The sequence below is a fragment of the Melanerpes formicivorus genome, unplaced genomic scaffold, assembly GCF_026170545.1.
Source record: "Melanerpes formicivorus ecotype bairdi unplaced genomic scaffold, bMelFor1.0.p_v2 SCAF_162, whole genome shotgun sequence".
NCBI lineage: Eukaryota > Metazoa > Chordata > Aves > Piciformes > Picidae > Melanerpes > Melanerpes formicivorus.
This window is the reverse complement of record NW_027142514.1, coordinates 422,436-439,182: the sequence shown is the minus strand read 5'-3', so window position 1 is coordinate 439,182 and position 16,747 is coordinate 422,436. Positions and strand designations below refer to the sequence as shown.

Here is a 16,747-nt window from a genome sequence, read left to right as displayed (position 1 = left end):
ATCACTTGTTACTAGGGAGAAGAGACCAACCCCCACCTGGCTCCAGCCTCCTCTCAGGGAGCTGTAGAGAGCAGTGAGGTCTCCCTCAGCCTCCTCTTCTCCAGGCTGAACACTCCCAGCTCCCTCAGCTGCTCCTCCCCAGACCCTTCCCCAGCTTGGTTGCCCCTTTCTGGACCCACTCCAGCCCTTCAGTGTCCTTCTTGGAGTGACCACAAGGTTGTTCATGTGTGTGGCAGGAGTGTGAGTGGGCCTGGCTGTGTGTCCTGGTGTGCATGAGTGTGTGTGCCGGGGGTTGTGCATGCAGGTTTGGTCATGTGTGGGCATCCTTCTGCCTGTTTCTACACATGTGTGCATGGGCACAGGTGTGTGCATAGCTGCATGTGTTCATGGGCACACGTGTGTGCATGTGCACATGTGTGTGCATAGCTGCATGTGTGCATGGGCACAGGTGTGTGCATAGCTGCATGTGTGTGCATAGCTGCATGTGTGCATGGGCACAGGTGTGTGCATAGCTGCATGTGTGTGCCTAGCTGCATGTGTGCATGGGCACAGGTGTGTGCATAGCTGCATGTGTGTGCATAGCTGCATGTGTGCATGGGCACAGGTGTGTGCATAGCTGCATGTGTGTGCCTAGCTGCATGTGTGCATGGGCACAGGTGTGTGCCTAGCTGCATGTGTGCATGGGCACAGGTGTGTGCATAGCTGCATGTGTGTGCCTAGCTGCATGTGTGCATGGGCACAGGTGTGTGCCTAGCTGCATGTGTGCATGGGCACAGGTGTGTGCATAGCTGCATGTGTGTGCCTAGCTGCATGTGTGCATGGCCACAGGTGTGTGCCTAGCTGCATGTGTGCATGGGCACAGGTGTGTGCATAGCTGCATGTGTGTGCATAGCTGCATGTGTGCATGGCCACAGGTGTGTGCATAGCTGCATGTGTACATGGGCACAGGTGTGCATGGGCACAGGTGTGCATGGGCACATGTGCAGCTTCACCACGGGCAGCTTGGAACCCTATGAGCACCTGGTGCCCATCCCATGCCCGCTGTGCCCCCTTGCCCCCCCATGGGTTGTGTTTGTGAGACCCCCAGCCCCTGAGTGCAGCCAGGGTGCTCCCCCCTGGCCAAGCATCCCGCTTAGGATGCTTGGGGGACTCACTCCTTGTCCCTAGGGAGTCCATGACCTTGGTGGCCATGCCCTGGGGCCAGCCAGCTCAGCCTGGGGGAAGCTGGGGAGCAGGGGGCAGCTTTGTGTGCCTAAAGGCATGGCTGCCGGCACCTTGCCCTGGTGCAGCGGGGGGGGGGGGGGGAGGTGCAGAGTGGGGAAGGTTGGTTTGGGTGCAGAGGAGCAGTGCACCCTCCCCTACCTTCTCTCCTCAAGCTTTAACCCTTTGCTGCCCTCCCAAGCTCCTGCCACATGGGGAAAGGGGACAGGACATCCCCGGGGTGTCTGGGGCCACTGGAGGACCATGGGGTGGATGCTCAGCTGAAGAGCAGCTTTGCTGAGCATCCTCTGCAACAAGCAGCACAGCCCAGTGCTGGGGGAGCTGAGCTGGTCCCTAGCCCTGAGGAGCCTCTGTGCTGAGCCACATCCCTGTCCCTGCCAGACTCTCTCCCACCTCCAGCTATTTCCACAGCTCATGGATGTATGGAGTGGATGGGGAGCAAGAAGGGCACCGCTGCTGGGTGCTGCTGAGTGCAGCAGGATCTGACCTCCTCAATGCCACATCTGCTGACTCTGCTGCTGGCCATGGCCAGGGCTATTTAAAGCAGCACTCTCATTTTCACATGATTTCCAGGGTAATGAGGGAGAGAAGCTCTGGCCATGCACTTGCTGTGAGTCAGGGGCTACCAGGGTGGCATTTCTGGAGCCCTGGTGTCCCCACCACAGTGCAGTGACCTGCAGGCAGCAGATGCAGGCAGCTGCAAGGAAGGATCTGGTCAGGCTGGCTGGGTGATGAGGTCTCTGGGGGTCATCTGGAGCTCACAGTTCATTTTTTCCCTCTTGGCTTTGCTCTGAGAGGTGCTGGAGCTGGGGTTGGCCCTGGTCATACAGCAGGTGAGGATGAGGGCTGGCTTCTGCCTTGGTCCATGCATGTCTGTGGCTGCTGCTGGTGCTGGAGATGCTTCCAAGGGAAGGATGTAGCCAGTCTGGTGCTGGAGATGCTTCCAAGGGAAGGATGCAGCCAGTCTGGTGCTGAGATGCTTCCAAGGGAAGGATGCAGCCAGTCTGGTGCTGGAGATGCTTCCAAGGGAAGGATGCAGCCAGTCTGGTACTGGAGATGCTTCCAAAGGAGGGATGTAGCTATTCTGGTGCTGGAGATGCTTCCAAGGGAAGGACGCAGCCAGTCTGGTGCTGGAGATGCTTCCAAGGGAAGGATGCAGCCAGTCTGGTGTTGAGATGCTTCCAAGGGAAGCATGCAGCCAGTCTGGTGCTGGAGATGCTTCCAAGGGAAGGATGCAGCCAGTCTGGTGTTGAGATGCTTCCAAGGGAAGGACACAGCCAGTCTGGTGCTGGAGATGCTTCCAAAGGAGGGATGTAGCTATTCTGGTGCTGGAGATGCTTCCAAGGGAAGCATGCAGCCAATCTGGTGTTGAGATGCTTCTAAGGGAAGGACACAGCCAGTCTGGGCTGCTGGACCAGCTTGGGCAGCTTGCTGCAGCTTTTGGAGTCCTACTGAGGATGAGTTTCAGCTCCTGTCCTGCTTCAAAAGGACTAAAACTGGACCAGGGCTGCTCTGGCCGGGCCATGACCTCTCAGTATATGAGGTCTGTGCATGCCTGTGGGGCTGCAGCCTGCATTGCTGCTGCTCCAGGGCTGCTGCCTGTGCCACTGAGCTGGCCCTGCTTTAGGCTGGGTGATGGCTGCTGTGGCACAACCGGTCTGGGGTGTTGGCAGGAGCAGAGGCAGGAGAGCAGGAGCAGAGGCAGGGGCAGAGGCAGGGGCAGGAGCAGAGGCAGGAGAGCAGGAGCAGAGGCAGGGGCAGAGGCAGGGGCAGAGGCAGGGGCAGGAGAGCAGGAGCAGAGGCAGGGGCAGGAGCAGAGGCAGGAGCAGGAGCAGAGGCAGGAGCAGAGGCAGGAGCAGGAACAGAGGCAGGAGCAGGGGCAGGGGCAGGAGCAGAGGCAGGAGCAGAGGCAGAATCAGGATCAGGATTAGGAGCAGGACCAGGATCAGGATTAGGAGCAGGAGCAGAGGCAGGGGCAGAGGCAGGAGCAGAGGCAGGAGCAGGAGCAGAGGCAGGAGAGCAGCAGCAGAGGCAGGATTAGGAGCAGAGGCAGGGGCAGAGGCAGGGGCAGGAGCAGAGGCAGGGGCAGGAGCAGAGGCAGGAGCAGGAACAGTGGCAGGAGCAGGGGCAGGGGCAGGAGCAGAGGCAGGAGCAGGATCAGGATTAGGAGCAGGACCAGGAGCAGGATTAGGAGCAGGAGCAGAGGCAGGGGCAGAGGCAGGAGCAGGGGCAGGAGCAGGAGCTGCCTCTCCTGGCTGGTTTCACCCAGACGAGCCTCGGGCTCCTTGCTCCTCAGGCGTCATCCTGCACAAGGGCAAACCTGTGCTGCCTGTTCTATCCCCATGCCAGGATGTGCTCCTGGCAGCCACTTGCCCTGCAGTGCCCTTGGTGGCTGTGCTGGCTGGGTGGATGATGGGGAGGGGCTGGGTGGGTCCCTGTGGAGGGCACAGGGAGAGCTGACATGGCATAGCTGGACCCTACGCCTCCATCCCCACGTCCCACTCCGCTCCATGCCCAACCTGGCCTTGGGGCTTTGCCTGCCAGCTGGGGTACCCAGAGCCCTTTTTCTGCTGCCCCCATGCAAAAGTGCTGCAGGAGAGTTCCTTTATCTCCTCCTGCAGCCACCACGTGTGGCTTAGTCATGGGAACACTGGGGAGGGGAGGAGGGAACTGGAGGCTGAGCAAGAGATGAGGTCTGTGATCAGGGGGCTGGGGCTGGAGCTTCTGCTGAGCCAGGCCTTAGTGGGTCCTGGTGACACCCCTCTGTGGCCACAAAGCTAGGGGCTGCCCCCTGCCTTTGCCTGGAGGACATAGCACAGCCTGTGCCAGCCCAGTGCCCCTGGCTGCCTGGGACCTGGTGCCTCTGCAGGGTGCTCTTTGCAGTGGGTGAGCATCAGTGTGCTGGGGAGCGGGGTGCTGGCCCCCACGGCAGCGGTGCAGGGAGCCCAGCCACCCCAAAGCCAGCACCAGGCTTGGGAGAGGGCTGTGTAGGTGGCTGGGGACACCTGGCAGCACCCCATGAGGTCCCTGCCTGTGCACCCAGCTTGTCAGAGCACTGGGCTGTGGTGTCTGAGCCCATGCCCAGCACGGGCAGTGGCTGGGGGGGAGCCAGCCGAGACCCATCCCACCCTCACCCTTGGGAATTCAGACAAGGGGCCAGGAGGAGACTGGGGACAGCTTCTTGAGCTGCCACCTGTCTCCAGACCCCTCCAGCTCTCTGCTGGACATGTGGCCAGTGCTGCTCATAGAGGGATGGCTGCTTGTGGGTGGCCTTGGCTGTGCAGCTGGGAAGGGAGATGCCCTCCATAGCCCCCAGAGGTGCCAGGAGGTTTTGTACAGCCAGGTGAAGGAGCCAGTGGGTGGCTTAGCTGGTTCCCATATGGGAACCTGAGCCCCACATAGAGGTGTTGGGGAGGGCCCAGGACACCCACTGGCATCATCAGTGTGAGCTTCCCATCCCTTGACATTCCAGAGGGCTGGAAGCCTCTGCTGTGAGGCCAGGCTGAGAGGGTTTTCAGCCTGGAGAAGAGAAAGGTCCAGGGAGACCTTCTGGTGTCCTTGCAGTGCTTCATGGGCTGAGCAGAAAGCTGGGGACAGACCTTTGAGCAGGGCCTGATGTGACAGGACAAGGAGTGATGGTTTGAGACTAAAAGAGGGAGACTCAGACTGGAGAGAAGGAAGAAGGTTTTGACACTGAGGGTGGTGAGAGCCTGACCCAGGCTGCCCAGGGAGGTGGGAGCTGCACCATGGCTGGAACCATCCCAGGTGAGGTTGGTTAGGGGTCTGAGCAACCTGCTGTAGCTGCAGCTGTCCCTCCTGAGTGCAGGGGGTTGGGCTGGATGAGCTTGAAAGGTTCCTTCCAACCCAAACCATTTCATGAGTCTATGACCCTTGCTGTCTACAACTACCTGAAAGGAGGCTGTAGCCAGGTGGGGGTTGGTCTCTTCTCCCAGGCAAGCAGCACCAGAACAAGAGGACACAGTCTCAAGCTGTGCCAGGGGAGGTTTAGGCTGGAGGTGAGGAGAAAGTTCTTCCCAGAGAGAGTTGTTAGCCATGGGAATGTGCTGCCCAGGGAGGTGGTGGAGTCCCCATCCCTGGAAGTGTTCAAGAGGGGATTGGATGTGGCACTTGGTGCCATGGCATAGTCAGGAGGTGTTGGGTGACAGGTTGATGATCTCAGGTCCCTTCCAGCCCTGGTGACTCTGTGCTTCTCAGCTCTCAGGCAGAATCTGGCTGCACCACCTCCAGCAGCCCACATCTTCCCAAGTCCCATGTCACCTTGTCTCACCTCCTCACCACGCTGGTGGCCACCTCCTGCAGCCCCCTGCCCCTCTCCTCAGCCCAGGGCTGGGCACAGTGGGGCAGGGAGCAGTGGTGAACCCTCAGCATCTCCTCTGCACCCCAGGGTGGAGGGGGACTCGCTGAGCTGGGGCAGCTTTAGGCACCTTGGCTGTTTGGCTGCAAATCTTTGCTTTCAGTGTCTGCACATAGCCAACTTTTGCTTCTCCACTGACTTCAAGCCTCCTAATTGGCCCTGGTGTTAATCAGGGAAGAATGAGTGACTAAGCCTCATGCCTGCCCCGCTCTGGTTTGTTTCCCATGAACTGAGAGGAGCTGAAACCTCAGAATGTCCTTTGGGGTCTCAGCTGCCAGCACCACTGCCCAGAGCCCTGGCCAAGGTCACTGGGTTGTGTTGTGGGGAGCTGCAGCCACGGCAAGGCCTGGCCAGGAGCTCTCTGTGTGCCAAGAGAAGATGCCAAAAATCAGGGTGAGGAATTTCTGTGCTGGGACGAGCAGGAGTCCTGCTCTCTGCTGGGGAAAAAAGCAAGAAGCCTGGCTTGAAGTGAAAGGGCTTGGCAGGGCTTGGTCCTCCCCTGCTGCTGCCAGTCATGTGTCTTCTACAGAGGCAGCCTGGGAGAGCTGGGGGTGTTCAGCCTGCAGAAGGGAAGGCTCCAGGGAGACCTTCTGGTGGCCTTGCAGTGCTTCAAGGGCTGAGCAGAGAGCTGGGGACAGACCTTTGAGCAGGGCCTGATGTGACAGGACAAGGGGTGAGGGTTTGAGACTAAAAGAGGGAGACTCAGACTGGAGAGAAGGAAGAAGGTTTTGACACTGAGGGTGGTGAGAGCCTGGCCCAGGCTGCCCAGGGAGGTGGGAGCTGCACCATGGATGGAACCATCCCAGGTGAGGTTGGTCTGGGCTCTGAGCAGCCTGCTGTAGCTGCTGCTGTCCCTGCTGAGTGCTGGGAGTTTGAACTGGATGGTCTTGAAGGCTCCCTTCCAACCCAAACCATTTCATGAGCCTATGACCCTTGTTCTCAGCTCTCAGGCACCACATCCCATGTCACCTTGTCTCACCTCCTCACCACACTGGTGGCCACCTCCTGCAGCCCCCTGCCCCTCTCCTCAGCCCATGGCTGGGCACGGTGAGGCAGGGAGCAGTGGTGAACCTTCATCATCTCCTCTGCACCCCAGGGTGGGGGGGGCACTCACTGGGGGGGTCTCCAGGGAGACCTTAGAGCAGCCCTGCAGTACCTGAAGGGGCTACAAGAAAGCTGGGGAGGGACTGTTTAGAAGGGCCTGGGGCAATAGGATGAGAGGCAGTGGCTTTAAACTGGAGCAGGGATGATTAGGATCATAGTATCAGTCAGGGTTGGAAGGGACCACAAGGATCATCCAGTTCCAACCCCCCTGCCATGGGCAGGGACACCCCACACTAGATCAGCCTGGCCAGAGCCTCATCCAGCCTGGCCTTAAACACCTCCAGGGCTGGGGCCTCAACCACCTCCCTGGACAACCCATTCCAGGGCTTCACCACTCTCATGGGGAAGAACTTCCTCCTCACCTCCAGCCTGAATCTCCCCACCTCCAGCTTCCTTCCATTCCCCCTAGTCCTATCACTGCCTGAGATCCTGAGCAGTCCCTCCCCAGCCTTCCTGTAGCCCCCTTCAGATACTGGAAGGCCACAATGAGGTCACCTGGGAGCCTTCTCTTCTGCAGACTGAACAGCCCCAACTCCTTCAGTCTGCACAGGCTGGACATTAAGAACTTCTTTCCTCTGGGGGTGGAGAAGCAGTGGAACAGCTTGCCCAAGAGGGGGTGGAGGCCCCATCCCTGGAGACATCCAAGGTTGAATTTGATGGGGCTCTGAGCAGCCTCCTCTGGTTGCAGATGTCCCTGCTGACTGCAGGGGGGTTGGACAGGATGACCTTTGAGGGTCCCTTGCAACACAGTGCATTCAGTGAGTCTGTGATCATAGCCTCATAGAATGCTTTGGGTTGGAAGGGATCTGAAAGATCCTCCACTTCCAACCCCCTGCCATGGGCTGGGACACCTCCCCCCAGCCCAGCTTGCTCAAGGCCTCATCCAGCCTGGCCTTGAACACCTCCAGGGAGGGGGCAGCCACAGCCTCCCTGGGCAACCTGTGCCAGAGTCTCCCCACCCTCACTCTATAAAGAATCCTTTCCTCATCTCCAGTCTCAATCTCCTCTCTCCCAGCTTCAATCCATCCCCTCTCATCCTGTCACTCCCAGCCCTTGCCACAAGTCCCTCCCCAGCTTTCTTGCAGCCTGCCTCAGGTACTGGAATGCTGCTCTAAGGTCTCCCCGGAGGCTTTTTGCCCCAGGCTGACTGACTCGACGACCTCCTCGGGGATGAGTTTATCAGTCCCCAAAGCACCACCCCTGGGGCAAGGCTTTCCTCCGGAGCTGCTCAGCCCCGCGGGGCAGCTGCAGCACCCTGGGGCAAGCTGCTCCTTCTTGCCGGCTTGGCTGCGAGGAGGGCTGCAGGGTGGCTGCCGCTGGAGGCTGTGGCTGCCGAGCCGAGCCGAGCCGAGCCGTGCCAGGGCTGGCGCTGGAGGCTGTGGCTGCCGAGCCGAGCCGTGCCGTGCCGAGCCGTGCCAGGGCTGCCGCTGGAGGCTGTGGCTGCCGCCGAGCCGAGCCGTGCCGGGGCTGGCGCTGGAGGCTGTGGCTGCCGAGCCGAGCCGTGCCGGGGCTGGCGCTGGAGGCTGTGGCTGCCGCCGAGCCGAGCCGTGCCGGGGCTGGCGCTGGAGGCTGTTTTGTCTGGGTTCGTGCCCCCAGCATCGCGCTGGCTCCGGCTCCGCGGATGCGCGGCCAGCACCGTTCCGCCCTCCCTCCCTCTCCCTCCCTCCCTTTCTCCCTTCCTCCCGCCCGGCGCCCATCGGGCAGAGGCTGAGCCGTCGGAAATTGTTTGGAGGCGACTCAAATTCTTCCTTTTTCACAGGCTCTGGGGCAAAGTTGAGAGTGAAATTCAAAGCGGAGGCTCCGTGCGCCAAAGGCAGCTGGGGGCGGGGGGTGGAAGCTGTCTCCTCGGCTCAGGGTTTGCTTTCTGGTGGAGCTTCTTCCCCGTTCCGAGGGCATCTCAGCGACGCTCAGCAAGGGCTAAAGGGTGGGGGGCAAGAGGATGAGAGGAGACTCCTGTCAGTGGTGCCCAGGGAGAGGACAAGGGGCACTGGGCACAAACTGGAGCCCAGGAGGCTCCATCTGAACAGGAGGAGAAACTTCTGTGGTGTGAGGGTGCCTGGAGCAGGCTGCCCGGAGAGGTTGTGGAGTCTCCTTCTCTGGAGAGCTTCCAACCCTCCCCTCTGGGCGTTGTGCTCCTGGGCAGGGTGCTGTGGGTGCCCTGCTTTAGGAGGGGGTTGGACTGGATGCTCTCCAGAGGTCCCTTCCAGTCCTGACTGTGCTGGGATTCTGTGTTATGGCTCAGAGCTGTGGGATGAGTGTGCTTGTGGTGGAGGAGCCTCAGATGGGTCTGGAGGTGGGGTGAGGAGGGGAGGAGGCAGGGTGCTGCATGGGGCAGGGTGCATGCAGAGCAGGGTGCTGCATGGGGCAGGGTTTGGTGCATGGGGCAGGGTGTGGGTGAGGAGGGTGCTGCATGGGGCAGGGTTTGCTGCATGGGGCAGGGTGTGGGTGAGGAGGGTGCTGCATGGGGCAGGGTTTGCTGCATGGGGCAGGGTGTGGGTGAGGAAGGTGCTGCATGGGGCAGGGTTTGCTGCATGGGGCAGGGTGTGGGTGAGGAAGGTGCTGCATGGGGCAGGGTTTGGTGCATAGATCAGGGTGTGGGTGAGGAGGGTGCTGCATGGGGCAGGGTTTGGTGCATAGATCAGGGTGTGGGTGAGGAGGGTGCTGCATGGGGCAGGGTTTGCTGCATGGGGCAGGGTGTGGGTGAGGAAGGTGCTGCATGGGGCATGGTGCTGCATGGGGCAGGGTGTGGGTGAGGAAGGTGCTGCATGGGGCATGGTGCTGCATGGGGCAGAGATTGCTGCCTGGGGCAGGGTGCCAAGTGGGCAGGGCGCTGCATGGGGCAGGTTTATTGCATGGGGCAGGGTGCATGTGGGGCAGAGTGCTGGGTGGGGCAGGGTTTACTGCATGGGGCAGGGTGTCAGTAGGGGCAGGCTGCAGAGGGGGCAGGGTTTACTGCATGGGGCAGGGTGTCAGTAGGGGCAGGCTGCAGAGGGGGCAGGGTTTACTGCATGGGGCAGGGTGTCAGTAGGGGCAGGCTGCAGAGGGGGCAGGGTTTACTGCATGGGGCAGGGTGTCAGTATCACCGTAGGGGCAGGCTGCAGGTGTCAGTAGGGGCAGGGCTGCTGTCAGAGGTCAGGGGACAGCTCCATTCCCTCACTGGGGATGATACCCCAGGAGGATCTAAAGGTTTCTGTGGCTACCACCCTGGGGCAGGGAAAGCTCTGTCCCTGCTGCCTGGGGGTGGGTTTGCAACGTCCCCCCCTCCCCAGCCTGAGCATCGGGGGGCAGGGGGCTGCCGGGGCAAGGTGTTGCCTTGGGCTGAAGGCCTCTCCTCCAGTGTGGGGTGTAGGGGGGGCACCTGGCTGCTGCAGCTCTCTCAGCAGCTCAGCCTCACTGTGATTTGGATGTGAGGTCCTGCTGGGGGTCCTTGCCTCACACAGGGGTGACCTAAGCAATGTGGTGGGGGCCAGGCTGTGCCTTCCCCTCCCAGTGTCCCTTCTGTGTGCAGGGCCCCGAGCCCGGGGCTGCCCAGCCCATGGGATTGCCTTTAGGGGGGAGGCACAGGGAGGCTGGGTGGGTGTGAGTGATACCTGGGGCTGGGGAACGGGTCGGTGCCCCTGCTCTCAGCCAGCTGAGGCGGTCAGAGCAGGGCTGGGGAGCTGCAGAGCGCTTGGGAAGCTGGAGTCGATGCCAGGAATTTCCTGCCGGGGAGAGGAATCCACAGCAGAACCTGAGGGGCTCGGAAAAGAGCTCAGCACGACCCAGAAAAGAACACCCTGGCCCCCAAAAGATCAGCCTGACCCCGAATTAGTCCCTGGGCTGGACAGGGACAGAGGAGCCAGCCGTGCCCCCTCCCCTGAACCCTGCTGCAGCAGGCAGTAGGCTGCCCGGAGGGGTGAGGGGTGGGGAGGGTAGGGGGAAGGTGCCCGAGCAGGGTGCCAGGGTGGGCTGCTCAGCAAGGAGACCCCCAGAAGCAGCCCCTGTGTGAGACATCCCTGCTGTCCCCTTGCAGAGAGGACGGGGAAGGTGCTGGGGGAGTTCTGCCGGTGCTACCAGGAGCAGTTCGGGGTCGCGCTCTTCAACAGCGTGCGCTATGAGATCGAGGGCAGCGCGGGGCCGCAGCCGCAGCTGCTCCACCGCAAGGTAAGAGCCCCCCCGGCCCCCTCCCCCTGCCCAGCCAGCCCCAAAGCCCCTGCACCTCCCCCTCTCCCCTCCACCCGCCCAGGGGGGATGCGGCCCCCTGCCCCCGGCCCGCCCCCGAGGTGCCGGCGCCACCCGTGCGGCACTTTGGGCTGCCAGGGGGTGGGGTTGTGTGCCAGCCCCTGCAATGGGCACACCCAGCCCGCAGGGGCGAGGCTGCCCTTTGGCTACAGCCCCCGGGGGTGCCTGGGCTGGCAGGAGCCCTGGGGACCCCCTTGTGCCCAGAGCTGGGCTGCCCTCCTCCTGCTCCGGGGTGTGAGCCATGCCCAGCCTGGGGAAAGCCCCAGGGCAAGGCAGGAGGGCTCTGGCAGGTGTCCCTTACCCCGGGGGGAAGGAGGAGGTGGCTCCAAGTCTGATCGGCAGCAGCCACATGCCTCTGGCCTGGGTTCCTCCCGTGGGGCTCCAGCACTCAGGGATGGATCCTGCCCTCCCCTCCCACCTCCTGACCCAGAGGCACACCAGCCAGGGCTGCCCACCAGCACGCATGGTTTGAGGCTGCTCCCTGGCTGGGCCAGCGCAGCTGCTGCCCTGGAAGCAGGAGGAGAGCTGGTTGCACATGGGGATGGGTTTCTGCTTTTGTCTGGGGCTGGTTTGTGATGAAACTGAGACCTCCCAGCCAGGAGAGCAGGCTCAAGCCCTGGGTGCTCACACTGGCTGCCTCCCTGGCCCACCCACAAAGGTGACAGCTCCCTCAGGCACCCAGACACGTCCCATCCCCTCTGAAAGCTGCCTGGCACTGGGTGTGTGGAGCCAGAGAAAGGTCTGGAGGATCCTGGGTGGGAGCTGAGCTCCTGCTGTCCTCACCAAGGTCTCCCTTGGGTTCCTCACAGCCCAGCAGATGCCTTCAGCCCCCCTGCTGTCCTCACCAAGGTCTCCCTTGGGTTCCTCACAGTTCAGCAGATGCCTTCAGCCCCCCTGCTGTCCTCAGCAAGGTCTCCCTTGGGTTCCTCACAGCTCAGCAGATGCCTTCAGCCCCCCTGGTGTCCTCACCAAGGTCTCCCTTGGGTTCCTCACAGCTCAGCAGATGCCTTCAGCTCCCCCCCCAGGGTACCTCCATCCTGAGGGTGGTTGCTTCATTGTAAAGCTCCAGCAAGCAGCTCAGGAATGTCTGAGGAGCACTGTCAGGGTGAGGAGGTCATGGACACCGTGTGAGCCTTTGGCCACACCAGTGTATAAATAGGACATTCCTCCTGTGCCCTGTCCTGTCCCCTGCTGGGATGGGCTGGGGCTCCAAACACCCTGGGGACCTCTGTGGCTGTGTGGGGTGGCTCTGTAAGGAGATGGGGAGGGAGCATCTCCTTCAGCTGGGCTTTGTGCTCCACAGGGTTGGAAGGGACCTCGAGGCTCAGCCAGTTCCACCCCCCCTGCCCTGGGCAGGGACACCTCACACTAGATGAGATGTGGCTCAGAGTTTGTGGATGTCAGGAAGCTGCAGGGCAGTGCCCTCCCTGGCCTCAAGCAGGGACCTGACATCGATGTTATTGATTTTCACCATCTCTGGGGGAAAGCTGTGCTCAGAGGCAGCTCCCACAGTGATCCCAGGGGCTGGCAGCCCTCCTGGGTGGAGTGGGACTCTGAAGCATGGCTCAGTCACCTGAAGCACCAGCAGGCAGCAGCACTGATGGGAACAAGGACTGAATGTTCCTGCCTTGGGTGGCTGCAGCAGCCCCAGAGCCCCACAGCTGACAGGTCCTGAGCCAGGGCTCTCTCCCCATTGCTGCCTGGCCCTGCAGCACAGGGCCCTCCCTGCCCAGCCCAGCAATCTGGCACATACCTGCCTGTCCCAGATATTTGCTGGGGCTGGGTGGTGCCACCTGGGTGCCTCCCGTGGGAGAGGAGGGGACAAGGCTGCTGGGGCTGCCAGGAGGCTGCTGGCTGGGAACTGAGGCTCCCCCAGGCCCAGCTCACAGCTCAGCCTGGGATTTATTCCTAGGATTGTGGAATGCCAGAATGCATCAGGTTGGAAGGGAGCCTTGAAGGTCATCCTGTCCAACCCCCCCTGCAGTGAGCAGGGACATCCAGATGTTCTTTAAGCTCCCTTCCAACCCAAACCATTCTATGCTGCTCTGGTCTGTAGCTAGATCAGGTTGCTCAGGGCCCCATCAAGTCTGACCTTGAGTGTCTGCAGGGATGGAGCTTCCACCACCTCCCTGGGCAGCCTGTGCCAGAGTTCCAGCACCCTCATAGTGCAGAACTTCCTCCTGGTGTCCTAAATCTCCCATGCTGCTCCATCTGCCTGGGGTAGTGAGGCTGAAGTCAACCTCCTTGGATGGCCACCCCAGGGAGACACTGGTGGGGACTGCAGAGCTGGCAGCACCTTCCTGGCCCCATCCAAGGGCAGGAGATTGAACACATCCAAGTGCCAGGTGCTGCACATTGGCCACAGCAACCCCAGGCAGTGCTACAGGCTGGGGGCAGAGTGGCTGAGAGCAGCCAGGCAGAGAGGGACCTGGGGGTGCTGGGTGATAGGAGGCTGAACATGAGCCTGCAGTGTGCCCAGGGGGCCAAGAAGGCCAATGGCATCCTGGCCTGCAGCAGGAAGAGTGTGGCCAGCAGGAGCAGGGAAGTCCTTGTGCCCTGTGCTCAGCACTGCTTAGGCCACACCTTGAGTCCTGTGTCCAGTTCTGGGCTCCTCAGGTTAGGAAAGATGTTGAGATGCTGGAAGGTGTCCAGAGAAGGGCAAGAAAGCTGGGGAGGGGTCTGGAGCACAGCCCTGTGAGGAGAGGCTGAGGGAGCTGGGGTTGCTTAGCCTGGAGAAGAGGAGGCTCAGGGGAGACCTTCTTGCTCTCTCCAACTCCCTGAAGGGAGGTTGTAGCCAGGTGGGGGTTGGTCTCTTCTGCCAGGCAAGCAGCACCAGAACAAGAGGACACAGTCTCAAGCTGTGCCAGGGGAGGTTTAGGCTGGAGGTGAGGAAGAAATTCTTCCCAGCAAGAGAGATTGGCCCTGGGGATGTGCTGCCCAGGGAGGTGGTGGAGTCCCCATCCCTGGAGGTGTTTAGGCAGAGCCTGGCTGAGGCTCTTGGTGCCATGGTTGAGTTGATCAGATGGTGCTGGGTGATAGGTTGCACTTGATGATCTCTGAGGTCTTTTGCAACCCCCCAGACTGAGCAGCCTCTCTGCAGCACCTTTTGGCCCCCACCCCAGCAGCTTCTCTGCCATCCCAAACAGCCTTGGCTGAGCAAGCCAAGAATTTGTCCCAGGAATTTTTATGATCCCAGGAACACAAACAAGAGCCCAGAGCTCTGCTGAGGGTGGGAGTCTGCAGCAGCCACTTCTCCCTCCATGGCCACCCACCAGCTGCCACAGTGGCTGCCAGGTGGAACCAGCCAAGGGCTTGGGGCTCGCTGTGCCACAGAGTCGAGATCCTTCTGCAGGACCTTCCCTTCTCCTCCCCCTGCTCTGTCACAGGAACCCCACTGCCTTCTCCAAGCCTCCCACCACTCCCTGACCCCACACCCCTGGGTGGCAGGGGGGTTCTGAGAGCAGCTTGGCTCAGCAGCCAGGCTGACAGCACCTTGCTGCTCCTCACTGCTCCCCAAAGACCTTGGAAGGGGGAGAAGAATGCACAGAGCAAAGCCCTGCAGGGCTGGGGGACAGTGAATGGTGAGAGCCTGAACCACAGGGTGAGGGATCATAGAATCATAGAATCAATAAGGTTGGAAAAGACCTCAGAGATCATCAAGTCCAACCTGTCACCCAACACCCAACACCTCCTGACAACTAAACCCTGGCTCCAAGTGCCACATCCAGTCCCCTCTTGAACACCTCCAGGGATGGGGACTCCACCACCTCCCTGGGCAGCACATTCCCATGGCCAATCTCTCTTGCTGGGAAGAACTTTCTCCTCACCTCCAGCCTAAACCTCCCCTGGCACAGCTTGAGACTGTGTCCTCTTGTTCTGGTGCTGCTTGCCTGGGAGAAGAGACCAACCCCCACCTGGCTACAACCTCCCTTCAGGGAGTTGGAGAGAGCAAGAAGGTCTCCCCTGAGCCTCCTCCTCTCCAGGCTAAGCAACCCCAGCTCCCTCAGCCTCTCCTCACAGGGCTGTGCTCCAGACCCCTCCCCAGCTTTCTTGCCCTTCTCTGGACACCTTCCAGCAGCTCAACATCTTTCCTAACCTGAGGAGCCCAGAACTGGACACAGCAGAGCTTCTGCAGGGCTTGGCTCCAGCCCTCCACCCAGCCAAGTGAGCTCAGCTGTGCTTGCTGTATCTCTCAGGAAGGAGACTCCAGAGGTGTGACCAACACCAGGGTGAACACCACCGCGGGGGACTGCAGTGCAGCCCCTCTGAGGTTTCCTAGGACTCTGCCTGGGACACCTCTCAAGGTTGCCCCCCAGATGTAGCTCTTCAGCAGCAAAATGTGAAGTGCTGCAGCAGCATCTGCAGGGGGCTACAGGAAAGCTGGGGAGGGACTTCTGAGGGTGTCAGGGAGGGATAGGACTGGGGGGGATGGAGCAGAACTAGAAGTGAGGAGATTCAGATTGGATGTGAGGAAGAAGTTGTTCCCCATGAGGGTGGTGAGAGCCTGGCACAGGTTGCCCAGGGAGGTGGTGGAAGCCCTGGAGGCTTTTGGGATGTAGCACCCCATAGGACCTGGTGGAAAGGATGATTTTGGGGTGTAGGATCCCTCAGGACCTTGTGGAAGGGATGGGTTTGGGGGTGTAGGATCCCTGAGGAACCTTGTGGAAGGGATGGGTTTGGGGGTGTAGGATCCCTGAGGACCTTGTGGAAGGGGAGGGTTTGGGGGTGTAGGATCCCTGAGGAACCTTGTGGAAGGGGAGGGTTTGGGGGTGTAGGATCCCTCAGGACCTTGTGGAAGGGTTGGGTTTGGGGGTGTAGGATCCCTGAGGACCTTGTGGAAGGGTTGGGTTTGGGGGTGTAGGATCCCTGAGGACCTTGTGGAAGCCCTGGAGGTGTTTGCAGCCAGGCTGGATGTGGCTGTGAGCAACCTGCTGTAGTGTGAGGTGCCCAGGGCAGGGGGCTTGGAACTGGCTGATCCTTGAGGTCCCTTCCAGGGGACATTCCACAGGACCATTCCCTGATTCCATAACCCAGTGCTGAACCTTGGAGACCCTTGGCACAGCCCTGGCCCAGACAGCTCCTCCCAGCCCTCCGCGCGTGGACCTTGCCGAGCTCCCCGCGCCAGCCCCAGCCAGGGCTGGAGGGGTACCCGGCTGCCCCCCTCTATCTGACCGCCCTGTGCCCCCCTCCCCCTCAGGTCCCTCTGGAGGACCACGTCATCTACTCAGGCAACATCTTCCAGTACATCGAGGAGAACAAGAAGTGGAGGAACCGCTTCTGCGTGGTGCCGCACAACTACGGCCTGGTGCTCTACGAGAACAAGCTGGTGAGGGGCATCCCCCGCCCGGGGTGGGCACAGCCCCCGAGCCTGTGGGGCTGTGGCCGTGCCCCCCACCCCGCTGCCATGCCCCTCTCTTTCCGCCCAGGCCTACGAGCGGGACCTGCCCCCCCGGGTGCTGGTCAACAGCGCCGGCTACAAGGTCCTGACCTCCGTGGAGCAGTACCTGGAGCTGGTGAACAGCAGCCTGCCTGGTGAGTGCTGCTGCTGCTGCCTCTGGGCTGGAGAGGGAGGCTCCTGGGCACCTGCACCCCGCTGCTGCTTGGGCAAGCCCTTGGCTGGGGGGGGACACCTTTGGGAATGGGTGATTCCAGGATGTGGGCATCCACGGACACCTTCTGAAAGAGGTGGGGTTGGGGTGCAGCATCCCTGAGGGCCTTTGGAAGGGGAAGGTTTGGGGTGTAGCATCCCATAGGACCTGGTGGAAAGGATGATTTTGGGGTGTAGGATCCCCAAGGACTTTTGGAAGGGGAAGGTTTGGGGTGTAG

General features: G+C 61.2%; 1 protein-coding gene across 2 annotated transcripts in view; it reads left to right on the top strand.

Moving 5' to 3' along the window:
* NIBAN2 (niban apoptosis regulator 2) overlaps nucleotides 1–16,747 on the top strand; it is a 48,937-nt gene that overhangs the window by 12,122 nt on the left and 20,068 nt on the right. For both annotated transcript variants that reach the window (XM_068168977.1, XM_068168976.1), the window contains exons 2-4: nucleotides 10,713–10,843; nucleotides 16,119–16,247; nucleotides 16,348–16,453. In XM_068168977.1, the coding sequence (XP_068025078.1) occupies nucleotides 10,713–10,843; nucleotides 16,119–16,247; nucleotides 16,348–16,453 (366 nt within the window). The remainder of the gene's footprint in view (nucleotides 1–10,712; nucleotides 10,844–16,118; nucleotides 16,248–16,347; nucleotides 16,454–16,747) is intronic.